Source organism: Eretmochelys imbricata, chromosome 4 (assembly GCF_965152235.1).
Source record: "Eretmochelys imbricata isolate rEreImb1 chromosome 4, rEreImb1.hap1, whole genome shotgun sequence".
NCBI lineage: Eukaryota > Metazoa > Chordata > Testudines > Cheloniidae > Eretmochelys > Eretmochelys imbricata.
This window is the reverse complement of record NC_135575.1, coordinates 12,112,273-12,129,650: the sequence shown is the minus strand read 5'-3', so window position 1 is coordinate 12,129,650 and position 17,378 is coordinate 12,112,273. Positions and strand designations below refer to the sequence as shown.

The window sequence follows — 17,378 nt, the reverse complement described above, 5'->3', positions numbered from 1 at the left end:
GAGTACTGTGTCCAGTTTTGGGCCCCACACTACAAGAAGGATATGGAGAAATTGGAGAGTCCAGCGAAGGGCAACAAAAATGGTTAGGGGACTGGAATACATGACTTATGAGGAGAGGCTGAGGGAACTGGGATTGTTTAGTCTACGGAAGAGAAGAATGAGGGGGGATTTGATAGCTGCTTTTAATACCTGAAAGGTGGATCCAAAGAGGATGGATCTAGGCTATTCTTAGTGATAGCAGATGACAGGACAAGGAGTAATGGTCTCAAGTTGCAGTGGGGGAAGTTTAGGTTGGATATTAGGAAAAACTTTTTCACTAGGAGGGTGGTGAAACACTGGAATGCGTTACCTAGGGAGGTGGTGGAATCTCCTTCCTTAGAAGTTTTTAAGGTCAGGCTTGACAAAGCCCTGGCTGGGATGATTTAGTTGGGGATTGGTCCTGCTCTGGGCAGGGGGTTGGACTAGATGGCCTCCAGAGGTCCCTTCCAACTCTGTTATTCTATGATTCTATGAAATGTTTCCGATATACTCCAGTAGGTGGACCTCTAAGCACAGTTATTTTTTAGTTCAGCATCTGTATTCAGCTATTTTGGGGGGTTTGTATAATGCACGTCATTTACATGGTACAATAACTTTATCCAAGGAAATAGGACAACCTGTCATTTTATTTACTTGATAGACCATAATGATGTCTATTGTATAATGCTATATAAAAGTGAGGTTGGATGACTCTAGTTAGGTAATAGAATACAGAGCATTTTATCTAGTAAGTTACTTGTTCAGATATGAGCCAGGTTAGTATTGAACAAGATTGGTGTTCTCTGTTAGCTGTACTTTTTGAGGTATGAGATGAAATGATGACATCAGTTTACTTTTTCTTGGGCACATCCATATCATAGTTTTGGTAGGCTTAGCAGAGAGATCAAGGATCGAAGGTACTGAACTTCTCTGTTATTGCGGGATGTGGTACATCCATATCATGGGCATGAAAAAGACACAATGGCATTACAGTGTGTTATTCCATTGATGCCTCCAGAGATGTGCCTGGTCTGCTGACAAACTGACAGCCTTGAAGCCTTAAATTTTTAACACATTTTACAAAAACTAATCAAGAGCTAAAGCCAAAAACATGTTATGCCCCAGTGTAGTTTCTAACATGATTGATTTATTTGCTTTGTGCTGAGTCTGGGTCCACATCAGCTGACTTGGACTTGCAAGAGTCGGGCTGCGGGGCTAAAAGTAGCAGTGTAGACCTTCCCACTTGGACTGGAGCTCAGGCTCAGAGTCCAGGCTCCAGCTATTTTTAGCTCTGCAGTTCAATTCCTGTGAACCCAAGTCACTTGACCTGGGCTCTGAGTCTCTATGCCACTGTAAAGACATACCCTTAGTCCCAGGTGGTACAAAACTGATTCAAGTGCATCATATAAGCCTCTGGAATAAAGTGTCTTGTTTAAGTAAGGGTCTGGGTGTATTCTGTTCATTTTGTAGTTTGTTCACCTGAGAAAGAGGAACAACTTACCAGTTTACTCTGAAGTAAAGGACGGCCCAGTTTACAGACTAGTGTGGCAACAGAGATTGATCCTTGTTCATTCCTGATCTGTTGAACCAGACACTTGCCTGTGGACAAAGACATTTTTTGTTGGTTGGTTGTGAAAGAACACTGAGTAAAATCTCTTGTGTGTGTATGCTTCCTCTGGTGTCGTGGTCATTTGTTAGGTCTGGGGGCAGCCAACTGAAATGCTCTCTGCTTGAGCCTCATTTATTTGCCCAAATACCCCAAAACAAATTTTATACTATAAAGTTGAAGACTTTCTTCTCAGTAGGTTTTTGCAAGGCTAGATGAGACTTGTATCTTTTAAATAAAAACATCGACATCTCCTTTAAGACTCCAGGTTACTCTCATGACCTTGTGCAATGTTGGGTCTATACAGCTCTTCTTTGAGAGATGTCCCTGTGGGTACTCCACTCCAGGTGTTGATGCATCCCTGCGCCTTCGCTCACAGATTTTTACAGCAGTCCTCATACTGGTTGTGCATGCGGAGAGCCTGCCCCCCCGCTCTGAGTGTACCTTAATAGTTCATGAGCGCGACTGGTCTCCTCAGTTCCTTCTCTACTGTCCCTGGCCTGAGACAGAGGTCAGCAGACTCATTGGAGACTTTCTCTCCCTTTGTTACAATTACCTTTCTAGTTAGTTACCAGTAGTATTTAGTTTCCACCTCTCTCTCTCTCTCTCTCTCTCTCTCTCTCTCTCTCTCAAAAAAATACTTTTTCTTTATTCCTGTCAGCGGCAGCCGCTTCCGACATGCCTGGCTCCCCAGGCTTTAAGTGCTGCTCTACCTGCAATGATGCCATCCCGCTGTCGGATGGCCATTCAAAATGCATAAAATGTTTGGGGGACTCCCACATCCCTTCCCAAAACGTGCCCACTGCAGCAAGCTTAAATCTAGGGCACGGAAGGACACGAAGCTGAGACTAAAACTGCTCCTCCTCCAGAAATCCTTAGGGTCAGCTTCAGACCCGGGTGCCGACTCTGGCTCCGCTGCACACCACAACCCCCCCGCCTCAAAGAAGGACAAAAAAAGTCCAAAAAATGGCACCTTCTCTCACCCGCGGGAAAAGAATTCCCTGGGCGGGTCTACAGCCTCCCTCCCGGCGCTTCCCTGGCTGAGCACTTTTGACGTGCTGGGCTCCTCCGACGCTGCGCGAAACCCGGCTGCAGCGGTACCGCAAAGCTTCAGGCTTCCAGTTGCCTGCCTCTCATATGGCACCATTCGGCACCGTTTCTGTCGCGGTGCCAACACAGGCTGATAGGCCTGACCCCCCGCGGGCTGTTCTTGCTCTCCCGGCACCTGCTGGGCTGGCCAGCAGTGAAACAACGCTTAGGACACTGGTGCAGAGGAACTTTTCTTCATAGCAGATTCCGCTTGCACAGCCCTCACCTCACAGAGGGGCTCCAGCACTACAGTTTACACAGTCAAGGGACCTGCTGGTGTCGCCCATCCTGCAGTCACCCATAATTAATGCCTGCTTCTCTCCAAATGCTCAGTCAGGGTCTGGACAGCCTTCATCCAGTGATGAGGAAGCTAGACTGCAGGGGAAATGCTCACCATATCAAATCTCCCATCCTCAGACCCCAATCAATAGAAGTCACAGAAAAATTACCTCATCCTACTCTCAGGATCCTGCCCCGTGGTATGTAAACCCCTGGATGGAACCACCTATGCCCTTCCCACCACTGGCGATATTGGACCCTTCCCCCCCCCCCCCGGGGGGGGGGGAATACTGTTCCTGAAGGCTTGTAGTCCATCTTTGGGTGGAATGTTGGTGTACAGGGCTTCTACATCCATAGTGGCTAGGATGGTGTTTTCAGGAAGATCGCAGATGGATTGTAGTTTCCTCAGGAAGTCAGTGGTGTCTTGAAGATAGCTGGGAGAGCTGGTAGCATAGGGCCCACCTGAAGTGTACAGCCCCTCAACCTGAAGCAAATACTCACCAGGAACCACACAACAGAACCACTAACCCAGGAACCTATCCTTGCAACAAAGCCCGTTGCCAACTCTGGCCACATATCTATTCAGGGGACACCATCATAGGGCCTAATCACATCAGCCACACTATCAGAGGCTCCTTCACCTGCACATCTACCAATGTGATATATGCCATCATGTGCCAGCAATGCCCCTCTGCCACGTACATTGGCCAAACTGGACAGTCTCTACGTAAAAGAATAAATGGACACAAATCAGATGTCAAGAATTATAACATTCAAAAACCAGTCGGAGAACACTTCAATCTCTTTGGTCACTCGATTACAGACCTAAAAGTCACAATTCTTCAACAAAAAAACTTCAAAAACAGACTCCAACGAGAGACTGCTGAATTGGAATTAATTTGCAAACTGGATACAATTAACTTAGGCTTGAATAAAGACTGGGAGTGGATGTGTCATTACACAAAATAAAACTATTTCTCCATGTTTATTCCGCCCCCCCCCCCTTCCTCACACGTTCTTGTCAACTGCTGGAAATGGCCCACCTTAATTATCACTACAAAAGGTTTCCCCCCTCCCAGCTCTCCTGCTGGTAGTAGCTCACCTTACCTGATCACTCTCCTTACAGTGTGTATGGTAACACCCATTGTTTCATGTTCTCTGTGTATATAAAATCTCCCCACTGTATTTTCCACTGAATGCATCCGATGAAGTGAGCTGTAGCTCACGAAAGCTTATGCTCAAATAAATTTGTTAGTCTCTAAGGTGCCACAAGTACTCCTTTTCTTTTTGCGGATGCAGACTAACACGGCTGCTACTCTGAAACAGTATTTTCTGATAGTCTTAATACAGCCTCCTACTACAGCTACGCCCCATTTCCTTTTTTCATTTTGAACATGTTACTCTGAAATATTTACAGAAATATAACACATCCTAGAAACATTAGGCTTTAATTTCAAATGAAATGAAGACTTTAACTGTAAAAAAATTAAAATGGAGGTGATAACATGACGGTTCTTTCTGCCTAATAGGAGACAAGTTATAAAAGTATTTTTATGGCATTGGTTGTATGTCAGCTGAATGTTCTGTTAACTTCACAACAGTTCTTTTTAAGAAGGTGGTGTATGAATAAAGTAAGTTTGGGAATTCACTAGTTGGTGGTTTCTTGTTCTAACTGTAGTAAACATGAAAGCTCCTGTTCAATACTGCAGTTTTATGAAGAGAGTTTAGGGATTATCAACCATCAGTATATGAACGTACCTAAACCAACATGCCTAAAATCAAAGGGAGCGATAGGAAAGAAGCAGTTGAATGGGCCAAAGTCACAAATAGTTTTTTTTAAAGTAAAATATAAACATTGTCAAGAGTTAAGTAAGATGGTAAAGTTGTTATGGTAAGATTGCAGAAAACCAGTTTCTTTAGATTCTTCAAAGTCAAATATGCCATTGAATGGAACTCTGTTTATTGAAATGGAAGAGCAGAACACAGAGTTTGACACTGTAAGTGAAATATTTCCATTGCCATTTTCAACAGAACATAGCCACCATGGTAACTTAGATCCCTGTCCTGGGTTTCTACTAGTTCTTACATTATTCATGTAGGAGCAATGAGTTTTTTCATCAACAACCCAAAAGGCAGTGTTCAACTGGTGATTATTCCATAAAGGCAACAGAAGACGATACCTGAACTTGATAAATTGTATCCTTCCTTTATGCTAACCTCACCTTCATTGTAGCACAAAATGGGCAATTTTAAGAAATTAAAGTTAATTAAATATAGAAAAGTTTTTCAAACATAATTTGTGAAATTTTATTACTGACGGGGGGACTCCCCTAGGGTGCAGTAGTCTGTACATTGAATAGACCAAGAACCCTCCCTTATGTCTCAATAAATGCCAAGTCAGCTCTGGGGCTAATTAATCAAAACAAATTTACAATTAAGCTTATGAGGTAGGACTAATTATATAGCCTGGCAGGGAAAAAGTGCTGAAGGAAGGTCCTTGAGAGGAAAGTCTGAGGCTCCCAGTATTGGCCCATAAAGTACAATTACGTGATAATTGCAGAGGTCATGCTGCACCCAGCAAATGTACCCTCATTTATTATTGTAGCTGATTTTACTAATATTGGTAAATGCAAACACTTGCTTTTTGAGTAACTAGAATTTGTTGAACACTTCTATGAAAATTCATAGCTAAGGCGCCTTGGCAGTTGTGGGAATAAGTTAATACCCATGTGTCATAGCTGAACAAATATTTTAACTTATAAATAAGGCTCAGTATATTTTAAGAGCTAAATAAGTTTTGATCATGTTGAATGTTTACTTTTATGTTTTACTACTTGTTTCTGTTTTGTTTTTGTATTTTTGGGTCAGGATCTCCTTAGAGCTCATAGATTCCAAGGCCAGGAAGGGACCATTGTGATCTAGTCTGATTCGTATTGGTTAAACTTTAAATAAACCAAATGAAAGTATAGGTGGATCAATCTCATCCAATCAGTCTAGGCTAGATGTCATTTTACTCTACTTCAGTCTTCTGCTTCAGTAAAATAACTTGGTCATTGAATGGCCAGACTAACCACACTCTCCAGATACAAAACGAAGAACCTGTTTTGCTTTCTGAACCTGACAGAAAATGAAAAAAAAAATGCAATTAGAGTTGTACGATAGCAATAATACAGTTTGCACCTCAGTTTTCCTCAAAACAATCCAATTCTGGTTTTGTAATTTATCCACTTGGGGGATCAGAATTATTGCCTCAATGTCCTTACCTTTCTGTATTCTAAATAAGTGTACGACAAAGTGCCAAGCTTGATTTTAAATCTCTTGGATTTACTTACTCTAATTTGTGATTTATTATATTCTGTTTTACAACAAACTAGGGGGCCTGATTCTGCAAACACTTAAACATATTCTTAATATTACATACATAAATAGTTCCACTGATGGCATTACCTTTGCACAGGTGAAGAGGGTTAAGCTTGTGCAGAAATTTGTGGGATTTGGGCACAGGCCAGCTCCTAAATCATATATAGGCATTTTGAAAAAATCTCTGACCCCTATGGTCCCTTCCCTGAGGTGTCCTTAGGAAGGTCACAGCATCTTATGTCTCCCTTAGCATTTTTTGTCCATTTGTGTGGTCTCTGCCAATAAGCAGCAAATACTTCTCAGATTGTTGATGCACAAAGCACTTTGAGGATCAATTGGACTATGAATAATTGTCTTGGTTTGGGGTTGTGTGCAGGGACAGGAAAGTACTGTGACCTTCCCAATTTCTGTTTGTATTCCTATGGGTGAAGAGTTATGTGATTGTGTTGTGTGGGAAGTGTCACCTTAAGTCTGCATTTCCTGCAGCTTTTCTAGGTTGTTTTGGTTCTGGGATTCAAACTCTGACATTCTGGAAGAGCACAGGGCCCTGTTTTGTCCCTGCAATTGTAACTCCATGTCAACAAGCATTTTAGCAAGTGAATTTACACGCTCCCTCTTCCTCCCTCTGCCCCTTCAGAAAGTTGGGGTAGTGAGGGAGGGCATGACTGCTGGGGAGGAGGTGCTTCCCTAGTTCTCCTCATCTGTCAGCACCTCCTCTCCTGGCCTCTCCATGCCCACCCGGTGGGGTTGAGTGACCAATAGGAAAAAAGAAGCTAGTGGTGGAGAAGCTGCAAGGACATCAGTTACAAGCTGGCCACAACACTGGGAGGAAGAGGAGCTGGGCCGTGCCCACTTCACCTCAGAGTCGAGCTGGGGGGTGGGTCATCTGCACTCCCCTTTGCCCAGTAGTGGCAGAGAAGAGGAGCCCTGGAATCCCTTCTCATTGGGACCTGTGCAGCTGCATCCCTCAGGGGTTTCCTGGTAGAGGGAAAGTGCTGTATGGCTTCCATTTCTCCCAGGGACAGGGAACTGGGAAGTCCTGAGTCTCTTCTCCACCTGTCACAATTAGAGCAGGTCTCTTCCTGTTGGTAACCATAAACTTCAGGAGGGCATGTGAGGACGCTATGTCTGGAGGGAGGAATTTAAGGGAAGGAGAATTGGAAGCGAAATGCATGACTGAAAGGGGACAGTTAGCCAGACTTCTGTGGATTTTAGAGAGGCTGCAGAATAAGCTTTAAATGGCACTCATGCTGAGGAGAGCTTGCAAAGACAATGGCTCTTTAAGTGCCACCATTTCATCAAAAGACAGCCTAATAACCACTGCTAATCTAAAAATGTTACACCAAGCACAGCACTGGCCCCTAGACCTGCAGAGTCCGTCCTGTGTCTTCCTGGTGCCCTCCAGGACCTCTAAAGAGTGCTCCTCACTTAGAGCAGGGGGTGATTCCCAATGTAGAATCTCTGTACAGCTTTGGAAGGCTCCTTGTACCAAACCCAGCCAAAACGCTCAGTCCCCTGAAGAGCCAAAATAGCCTTCTGGTTCTAAACTGAGGCATTGAGATTGTGAATTGACTAAAGCTAAGCCAGGAACTGAACTGAGAAGTCCTGAGTCCCCGTCCAGTGTGTTAAACACAAGACCATCTTTCCTACCTCTCATGGGGTTGTGGAGTGGTGTTTTCCATACAGACCCCAGAAGGCGATTTCCACCACCTCTAAAAATTCTGGTTCAGGTGACTTCCTAACATCAGAAAGGAAGTCTGGAGTAGACCTCTGAACACAATCCTCTGTGCCTTGCTCACTCCATTGTCTCAGCCACAGGGACATGGGCCATATTTAATTTCTTGAACATCCTGAATCCTTTAATACACAGAATCACATCCTCTGAGTATTGCTGTAGGGTACTTCAGCTCTGGCACAGTCAGCCATAATTTTTTAAATTGTCTTTCATATCAGAGTCTTGGGTTCTAATCCCAGCAGCTTTACAAGTGATTCTGCAACTTCCATTTGCAAAGCAAGCTAAATGTAAGTTGCCTCCCGCTCCAGTAGGCATATGAAACAGTGGTGGTTAATGGAGCTCATATGTATCCCAGAGCAACCCAGTGAAACTTTACAGAACTAAAAAGAAAATCTAATACATTTTAGGTTGTTATATTTTGGTGCTGGTTCTTGGTCCTGGACTCTAGATCTCAGCAGGGAAAGTCCAGTGAAATGTTTTGTGGGTAATGCCTTTAAATCCCTCCCCTGATCTCTATGCAAAAAAAGCACTAGAAGAAAGTTAAAACGTTAAATAAGTCATTTTATCTTAGGAACGCTTTGATCAAATGCCTCCAAACTTGCGCCACAAACTCTACCCCAGGCCTAGAACTAGTATAGCAGTTTTCAGTCTGATTATATATGGGGATTTTAGAACAGTTTGAAAATTCAGCATCTCGTTGAAACTCCCCCACATAACATAGTGCATCTAGAGTGAGCACTGTGCATTAAAATGTGTACTAAAAGTTCTAACAGTAATTTCTGCTCTTCAAATAATTTTTGCTGTGACTACACAATATACATAAAGTCACAATAATCAACCAAATAAAGCAGCAGATGAATAACATTTATAGATAAAATGCAGTGTCACAGCAAGGAGTGATTTTGTAATGACAACTGACGTAGTGGTTGAGGGAACCATAAGATCTTGGAGATGTCAAATGAATAGGTTTAACAGATTTCATTAATCTGGTAGAGGCTAATCTGCCTGTTTTTAGTGTAAAGGGGGTGTGTGTGTGTGTGTGTGTGTGAAAATCACCTTTGTATCTGGACAGTGTTTCCGTGCTGTTATGAATAAAAATTGCCTTGCTGTCCACTGGCTTTTTTTAGGTTATGATATGGGCAAGTGGGGGAGCAGTAAATTTTTGCTGAAAGATTGATCTGTTAGTTTGAATAAACTAACTTCCATGCTTTTTGTATTTCAGGCCAATTATAGAACATTCATTAAATGAGTCCTCCTCCTCATAGCCTGTCCAGCAAATTGGAGATCATCTTACGTTGGATATTGGGGGATTCTAAAGAAGTCCGTAATTACTTTTCAGCTGGAATTCTCTTCAGGTCTGGGAATATATTGTTTCGTGGACATTGACACAGATCTCTTTGTCAGCTGTATGTTGTAAATTTATGTAACCATTTGTGGTCACACGAGTCATTTCTGGTTTTGTATCAATAAAGAGTAAATAAGGTAAATCAGAGCCTTAAATTCTTCACTTTTATAGCACATTTAAGAATGTGTTTTCTGGCACTTTATGGGGTTTCTTCAGAAAAATCCAGATGTTTGTATGATAACAGGCAGTGTCTCACTTGTAACATTCATTAAAATATGAGCTACACGGGTGAAACTTTTCAGGGGTTTCATCGAAAGTGCTTCTCACTGCTCTAACTGCTCCCATTGAAGCCAAAGGGAGTTTGATTGTTGACTTCAGTGGGAGTGGAGTTAGGCCAGTGCAGAGCACTTTTGCATATCCTGCCTGTAAATGTTGTGATTTTAGTTTTGCTGAATTGCTGTTGAAATCTAGGTGGTCTTATGTGTCTTACAAGCAGCCCAGAGTCCCACACCGAAAGGTGAGCTTCATAGGATTCTTCTTATTGTTGAGCTGGGTTACAGATTTAGTTAGAGCCTGCTGCATAATCCTGTGCATTTGCTACTCTCATCTTGAAATACCTGACGGGTCACTTGCATCTCCTTCAGCATCTTTTGTTTTCAAGATGTTCTCTGTTAGCTGCAGACCGTGATCTCTGAGCATTACCCACTGTGGCAGGTCTCAGACACTTATCAGAGTGAAATAAAATGAAAGCACCTCCCCTCCCCTCCGGAAAATATGATCCATTAGTTTTTCATTTGCCAGAAGCATCAGTTTTTAATATTTTTCCTCTCCTTTTATCTCCCAGGAATATCAATCTGCATAGATCTATTATTAATACCACAGCAAGAAGCTCAGCTTCTCAGAAATCTTTACTATAGGTCATAAAAATAGGTCTCCCCAGAGCAGTTTAAAATCTGAATTGGATTCAGGTAAGCTGTGAATACTGCTGTGTTTTTGAAACAAAACATCTTTACGGTTCTTAGTTTATAAGAAGATGGTGCTCTTTTCTGAGGCAGCGTTGGCTAGGGATTAGAGCTGGGAGTTTGGACCAGCACTGACAAACTAGGATTATGTACGCTGCAGTCAGGAACGCGATTGCAGCTCATGTGGCTATACCTGGGTTAGCTTTTATTGAGCGAGCTCAGGTACCACGGCAGCAGGAGCTCAGGCACCACTTCAGTGCCTGCTAGCTACCCAAGTAATTACGTAGGGTTCTGGGTGGGCTTGTACAGCCTGTGCTGAAGCCCATACTGTCACAGCTTCACTGCTTTGGTACTCACTCTAGCTTAATCAAAGTTAGCCTTGGTATGTCTGTGTGAGCTGCAGTTGCACCCCAGCATTGCAGTGTAGATGTACCGTAGTGTGGGGGGAGAGAGAGAAACCTTAAAGCTTTTGGAATGGGGGGAAAAGAGAGGAAAGTTACCCTGAACAGGGTGACCTCTGCTAGACAGAGATGTAGAGAAGCGTGTGGGAATCTGGCCTTCGGCAAGGTTTTCTAAACTAATTTAGTGCCCAGATCACCCCCATTCACACTGCACAGGAAAATCTCTGTGGCTTCCTGCCAGCTAGAATCTTTCAATGCATAATTCTGGCGAAGGCCGTTCCAGTGCTGTTAGAACCTGATCTCACTCCCACTGAAGTAATTGCCAAAACTCCCATTGACTTCAGTGGTGAGGAACCATGCCTCCTTGAGGATGTGCTTTATTTCTTAAAGCCTAGCTTTGTGAGATGGATCTCTCACACAGGTGGAGAATTGGCTTCTTGCTTAAAATAAAGTATATACATTATAAAAAATTGGAGAAAGAGCTGGGGTGACTTCCTTGTGTGAAAATATACAGCACCCATGAGCTGAAGTAATTTTAATACACCTATTACAAGTACTGTTCTGATGAATTAGCTGAATTTTGAGTTGCTTATCCAATGTACAGAATCAAGAATTCCGATGTTTTTTGATCAAAATAAAATTTAAAAATAAGAAATTATGGAAAGTAAACTAAGGATAGGTGATAGTGTTTTCAAATCTGACTAAATCAAATCAGAATAAATCAGTCTGTTCACTAAGGGGTTAACTTACTCCCATAGGGTAGCATTTTCCAAAGCGTTCAATTCCCAGTTCCAAAATTAGCCTAAGTCCCATTGTATGCAATGTTGTTGTAGCCCTATCAGTCCCAGGATATTAGAGAGACAAGGTGGGTGAGGTCATATCTTTTATTGGCTCAGCTTCTGTTGGTGAGAGAGACAAACTTTCACGCTTACACAGAGATCTTTTTCAGGTTTGGGAAACCAATAAAAGATATGACCTCACCCACCTTGTCTCCCTAAATCACATTGCAATTCACCGCGACAGTTCAGTTAGTACACTCAAGTTACTCCACTGGATCTAGCCAAGCTCAAGGGAGAGCAGAGTCGGTAGCCACACTGCAAAACAACAGTGGAGCTACGCAGTGATTGGATTAGCAGCTGGTGAGTAAGATCCACACTGCATTACTAGCTCAAGCTTCAGCAGCATTGGAGCTCCACCCAATCCCCGCTGAATCCCCTTGGATGGGCTAGCTAGCTCGAGCTTAAAGCACCACTTAACTTGAGCTAGAGACTTGTGCGTGTGAACAGGGGTCAGGTTAAGGGCAAAATTTGAATTATAGCTCCAGCTGACACTGCAGTAAAGACAACCCCTTAGGTTCCAAAGTGCCTAAATCATATCTGAAAAAGGAATGTCATGTAGGCATGTTTGAAAATTTTGTCCATTATCTAGTGTCTAATTATCAAGGCGTGATCAAAGCAGTGGGGAATATACTCCAGGGAACAGTCCTGCACTGTAGGGGGATGGACTATCAGATCTCATATGAGGGTCTCCTCTCTACTATGAGCTGAAAAATCTGAACGTGCATTTCCTATGCTGATTAGATCCAGTCATAAATCTCATAGTAGGACTGCAGTCCAATAAAATTGATCTTGTGATCCAGTATCGTGCATATTGATCTCCTGTACTTGTCACATTTTTTTCAGACATCCATCTCAGATGTGGATCAGCTGCCTTAACAGAATATTATAGCCTTATAACCTTGGTATGACTCTTCCCCTGTCTAGCATCGTTCTGCATTTGGTTTCATTTTCCTCTCCCTCCCTTTTAGATACCATTAAGAATTAACCTTTGCAAAGACGGATGTTCTCACAACTCTAATGCTTTAATGCAGTGCATTTTATGATACTCCTGCATTAGTGCTGTGTGTGCTTTGTTACTGGAAAGAGATATTCTTGTCATAATACAGTGGACATAAAAGCAGATGCAACTTTCCTAAACAGCATTTTATTAAAAACAATAAATAACTAAAATAGCACTGATCACTGAGCAAAATCAAGGCACTTACAATGTTCTGCTAACATGGAACTTAACTGCTTAATTTGTCCCTTTCAGATCTGCACAATAGCCCCTTTGTGTAGTGGTTTCTAATTAGAGAGCAGAGTTAATCAGGTTTTCTAAAAGCTACCTGGGATCTAGATGCATAGATTCTTCTTTGCGTGGTTGCACATGTCCATTCCACTGTAGATGCGTGTGCTCGAGTACCAGTTGGAGAGTTTTTCCCTTCGCAGTACTTGTCGTGGTGGCACAAGCACCCTCTGCTGCCTTGTACACCACCTGCAGGCACAAAGGGTCAAGCTGCTTCTGACCCCCTTTAGTTCCTTTCTGTCTCCTGGGACGGAGCTCCCATTCTTGCCTCTGCAGTTCTCTTCTCGTGCTGTAAAAGAATCTGTGTAGTTAGAGTAGTTAGTACAGCTTAGATTTAAAAAAAAATTGAGCATCTCTGGCACCTAGTTTGAGTACCAGTCTTGGTACCAGAGATATGCCATGTTTCCAGGCTTCAAGCCCTGCCACTCTTGTGTTAAGGCAATGCCTATTAGTAACCCTCATTCCAGTTGCCTTAAGTGCTTGTGGGAGGCTCAGGTAAATGACAGATGCAGCGTCTGTAAGGGCTTTAAGTCCCATTCAAAGGAGGACAGGGCAGCCAAGTTTACGTATCTGTGTCTGGAATCAGCACTCCAGCATCCATCAAAACTGTCCACCTTGGCCCGGGTCCTGAGTGCTGCAGCATCAGTTAGCAGAGCGTCTCTGGCCGTGCTGTACCAAGAGGCAGCTCAGTGTCACTGGTGCCAAAGAGGCAGCACCACAAGTCATGCTCGGTACCAGGTACTCAAAGAGACTGAGCTCAAATAAGGATTAAAAATCGTGAGCTCAAAAAGGAGGCAGTCTCGGGAGTGCAGGGGAGTTAATTGACTCCAGAGCCCAGTACTGGCCTGTTTAGATGACTTCTGAAGTTCCATTGTCAGCATTGCCTCAGACTCTGGTATCACAGGACTATAACACTTTCCTGGTTCCATGTAAGCCTGAGGCCTCTGAGGCTGCGAGAGAGAGAGTGACTCTCAGTACCACCTTCACCAACAGTCCTGGGGTCTTGCGTGGCACTGACGCCAGCAGATTCGCATCCTCATCACCGGGGACCAGCGGATAGCCGTTAGCCTACCAGTTAAGATGGTACCATTTAAGGGAAAGCCGCAAATGATCTTGCCAGCACCCCCTTCTGATTCCTAGCCTGCGTCTCCGGTACCGATGAGTACGGCTCGTCAGAGTCAGAAGTGAGCTCCTATGTGTCTCCGCCTCACTACTCCCACCAACCGGCATACAGTACCTCCCCGCCTTGGTTTCAGCCTCAGTTCCAGCATGGGGCATGCTGAATACACCGTTGGGCTGCACATAGTTGGAGATCGGGGCTGTATCAGGCCATTTAGGAACCCGTGGGTGTTTCCCCCCTCAATAGTTTCCTTGCATCCGGTAGAAGTGGGATACGCCCTTCAAATTCTACCCCTCCTTCCATCCCCTTCCCCATCCTCCTTCAGGGACCCCTCTCATGAAACTCTTGTTGTGAGAAATACAATTGCTGCTTCTTGTGGGATCTATAAATCAGGTTCCTCTATTGCTCATGGGAAAGGGTTTTTATTCCTTATGCTTCCTGATCCCGAAAGCAAAGGGGGTGTCAGGCCTATTTTAGATGTAAGAGAGTTAAAGAAGTTCCTAAAGAAATCAAAATTCTGGATGGTCACTCCAGCTTCTATTATTCTTTTCCTGGAGCTGGGGGACTGGTCTGCTGCTCTTAAATTAAAGGACACAGGAAATTTCTATGATTTGCTATTAGTGGGTTCCCACTATCAGTTCACAATGCTGCCCTTCATGTATTCACAAAGTGTATGGTGGTGCCAGCAGCATTCCTTCAGCGGTCAGAAGTCCACGTCTTTCCTTATCTGTATGACTGGCTAATAAAAGGTCGATCCAGGTCACAGGTGTTGTCCAGCGTAGACATAATCTGTTCCACATTGGATGGGCCTGGCCTGTTGATCAACTCAGGAGTCAGTCCTGTCTTCTCTACAGAAAACAGAATTTACTGGAGTGGTCCTGGATTTCACGACAGCCAATGCCTTACTACCAGAGGCAAGGTTTCAAACTATGCAAATCATCATTCTAGACTTAAGAGCTTACCCACGCCCCCACAGTCAGAAACTGCCTCAGGCTGCTGGGGCATGTGGCAGCGTGCACTATTGCAGTATGCCGGGCTGTGTTTCAGACTGCTGCAGGGCTGGCTGAGGCGTACGCTCCAAGGAAGCACCACATAGACATAATAGTTCATATTCTGATTCAAATGTTATCGTCCCTAGACTGGTGGACAGATCCGGGAATGTCTGCAAAGGAGTTCCCTTGCACAATCTCTTACCTTAGCTGTGGCTGCCTTGGGTCTCCTGCAGAAGCAAGGTCTCTGTTCTCCCCAAGATCTCAGTCTGCCTATATATATCAGGGAATTGCAAGCTATCTGATCAGCTTGCGTGGCATTCCTTCCCCACATCAAGAGAAGGGACTTGTGAGTTCTGATTGACAATACAACAGTCTTGTTTTATGCCACACAAGGCAGTGCCTGGTCTTGGTTGCTTTGCCGGGAAGCCATTCTACTTTGGAACTGCTGCATTGCCACCTTTATACTTCAGGAAGCGGCTTACCTTTTCAAGGGCCCAGGATAAAATGGCAGATCATCTGAGTAGTTGTTTATCAAGCACCACGAGTGATCTCTGTGCCCAGACATAAGATCTGTTTTTCCAACTCTGGGGAGCTCTCTGAGTGGACGTGTTTGCAACAGAAGTCAACAGAAAATGTCACCAGCTTTTCTCCCGAACAGGCCACAGCCCGGGTTCATTGATGGATGCTTTTCTACTGCCCTGGTCAGAGGAAATCCTGTACGCTTCTCCCCACCCCCACCCCCTGAATCCCTCTTCTGCCCAAAGTTCTGTGCAAGGTCAAGCAGGACAAGGCTCATCCTATACTGATCGCCCCACCATGGCCCTGTCTGCATTGATTTTCAGAGCTCTTAGACCTTTCAGCTAGTCCTCCACTGCCACTTCCACTTCATGCAGACTTGATTTCACAGAATCGTGACCACCTCCTACATCCCAGTCTCCAGACCCTTCACCTGACAGCCTAGAGGTTTCATGATTAACATGGGTGGAGGAATACTACTCTAGGGAAGTTCAGGAGGTGTTGCTAAATAGTAGAAAACCATCAACTAGGAGTACTTACCTGGCTAAATGGAAGAGGTTCTGTGACTGGTCAAGACTGAAAGAGGCTTTCCCAGTCCTCACTTCAATTCAGCACACACTGGACTATCTTTGGTCCCTAAACCATCAAGGATTGGTTATCGGCTCAATCAGAGTGCACCCAGCAGGTGTCTTGGCCTTCCACCCACCTGTTGATAACCCCTTTCTGTTTTCCAATCTGATGTCTGTAAGATTTTTAAAAGGCCTGGACAATTTCCGCAGGTGCAGAATCCTATTCCCCCATGAAGCCTGAATGACACTGATGGGTCCCCCCCGCTACCTCCTAGCCTCTAGTGACCTGCTCTCTGGTGCACCTTTCTGTGAAGATGGCATTTTTAGTGGCCAGTATGTTGGCCAGGAGAGTGGGGGAATTGAAGTCATTAGTATCAAATCCTCCATACACTGTTTTCTACACAGACCAAGTTTACCTTAGACATCAAGACATCGATACTAAACTGGGAGGAGTGGTAGATACGCTGGAAGGGAGGGATAGGATACAGAAGGACCTATACAAATTGGAGGATTGGGCCAAAAGAAATCTGATGAGGTTCAATAAGGATAAGTGCAGGGTCCTGCACTTAGGACGGAAGAATCCAATGCACCGCTACAGACTAGGGACCGAATGGCTAGGCAGCAGTTCTGCGGAAAAGGACCTAGGGGTGACAGTGGACGAGAAGCTGGATATGAGTCAGCAGTGTGCCCTTGTTGCCAAGAAGGCCAATGGCATTTTGGGATGTATAAGTAGGGGCATAGCCAGCAGATCGAGGGACGTGATCGTCCCCCTCTATTCGACATTGGTGAGGCCTCATCTGGAGTACTGTGTCCAGTTTTGGGCCCCACACTACAAGAAGGATGTGGATAAATTGGAGAGAGTCCAGCGAAGGGCAACAAAAATGATTAGGGGTCTAGAACACATGACTTATGAGGAGAGGCTGAGGGAGCTGGGATTGTTTAGCCTGCAGAAGAGAAGAATGAGGGGGGATTTGATAGCTGCTTTCAACAACCTGAAAGGGGGTTCCAAAGAGGATGGCTCTAGACTGTTCTCAATGGTAGCAGATGACAGAACGAGGAGTAATGGTCTCAAGTTGCAGTGGGGGAGGTTTAGATTGGATATTAGGAAAAACTTTTTCACTAAGAGGGTGGTGAAACACTGGAATGCGTTGCCTAGGGAGGTGGTGGAATCTCCTTCCTTGGAAGTTTTTAAGGTCAGGCTTGACAAAGCCCTGGCTGGGATGATTTAACTGGGAATTGGTCCTGCTTCGAGCAGGGGGTTG

The 17,378-nt window shown here is 44.3% G+C and overlaps 1 protein-coding gene across 2 annotated transcripts in view; it reads left to right on the top strand.

Annotated features, from left to right (window-relative positions):
- CENPC (centromere protein C) overlaps positions 1-9,574 on the top strand; it is a 72,055-nt gene extending 62,481 nt beyond the window's left edge. For both annotated transcript variants that reach the window (XM_077814833.1, XM_077814834.1), the window contains one exon: positions 9,310-9,574. In XM_077814833.1, coding sequence (XP_077670959.1) covers positions 9,310-9,352 — 43 coding nt within the window. In that variant the 3' untranslated portion in view covers positions 9,353-9,574. The remainder of the gene's footprint in view (positions 1-9,309) is intronic.
- The last annotated feature ends 7,804 nt before the right edge of the window (positions 9,575-17,378 follow it).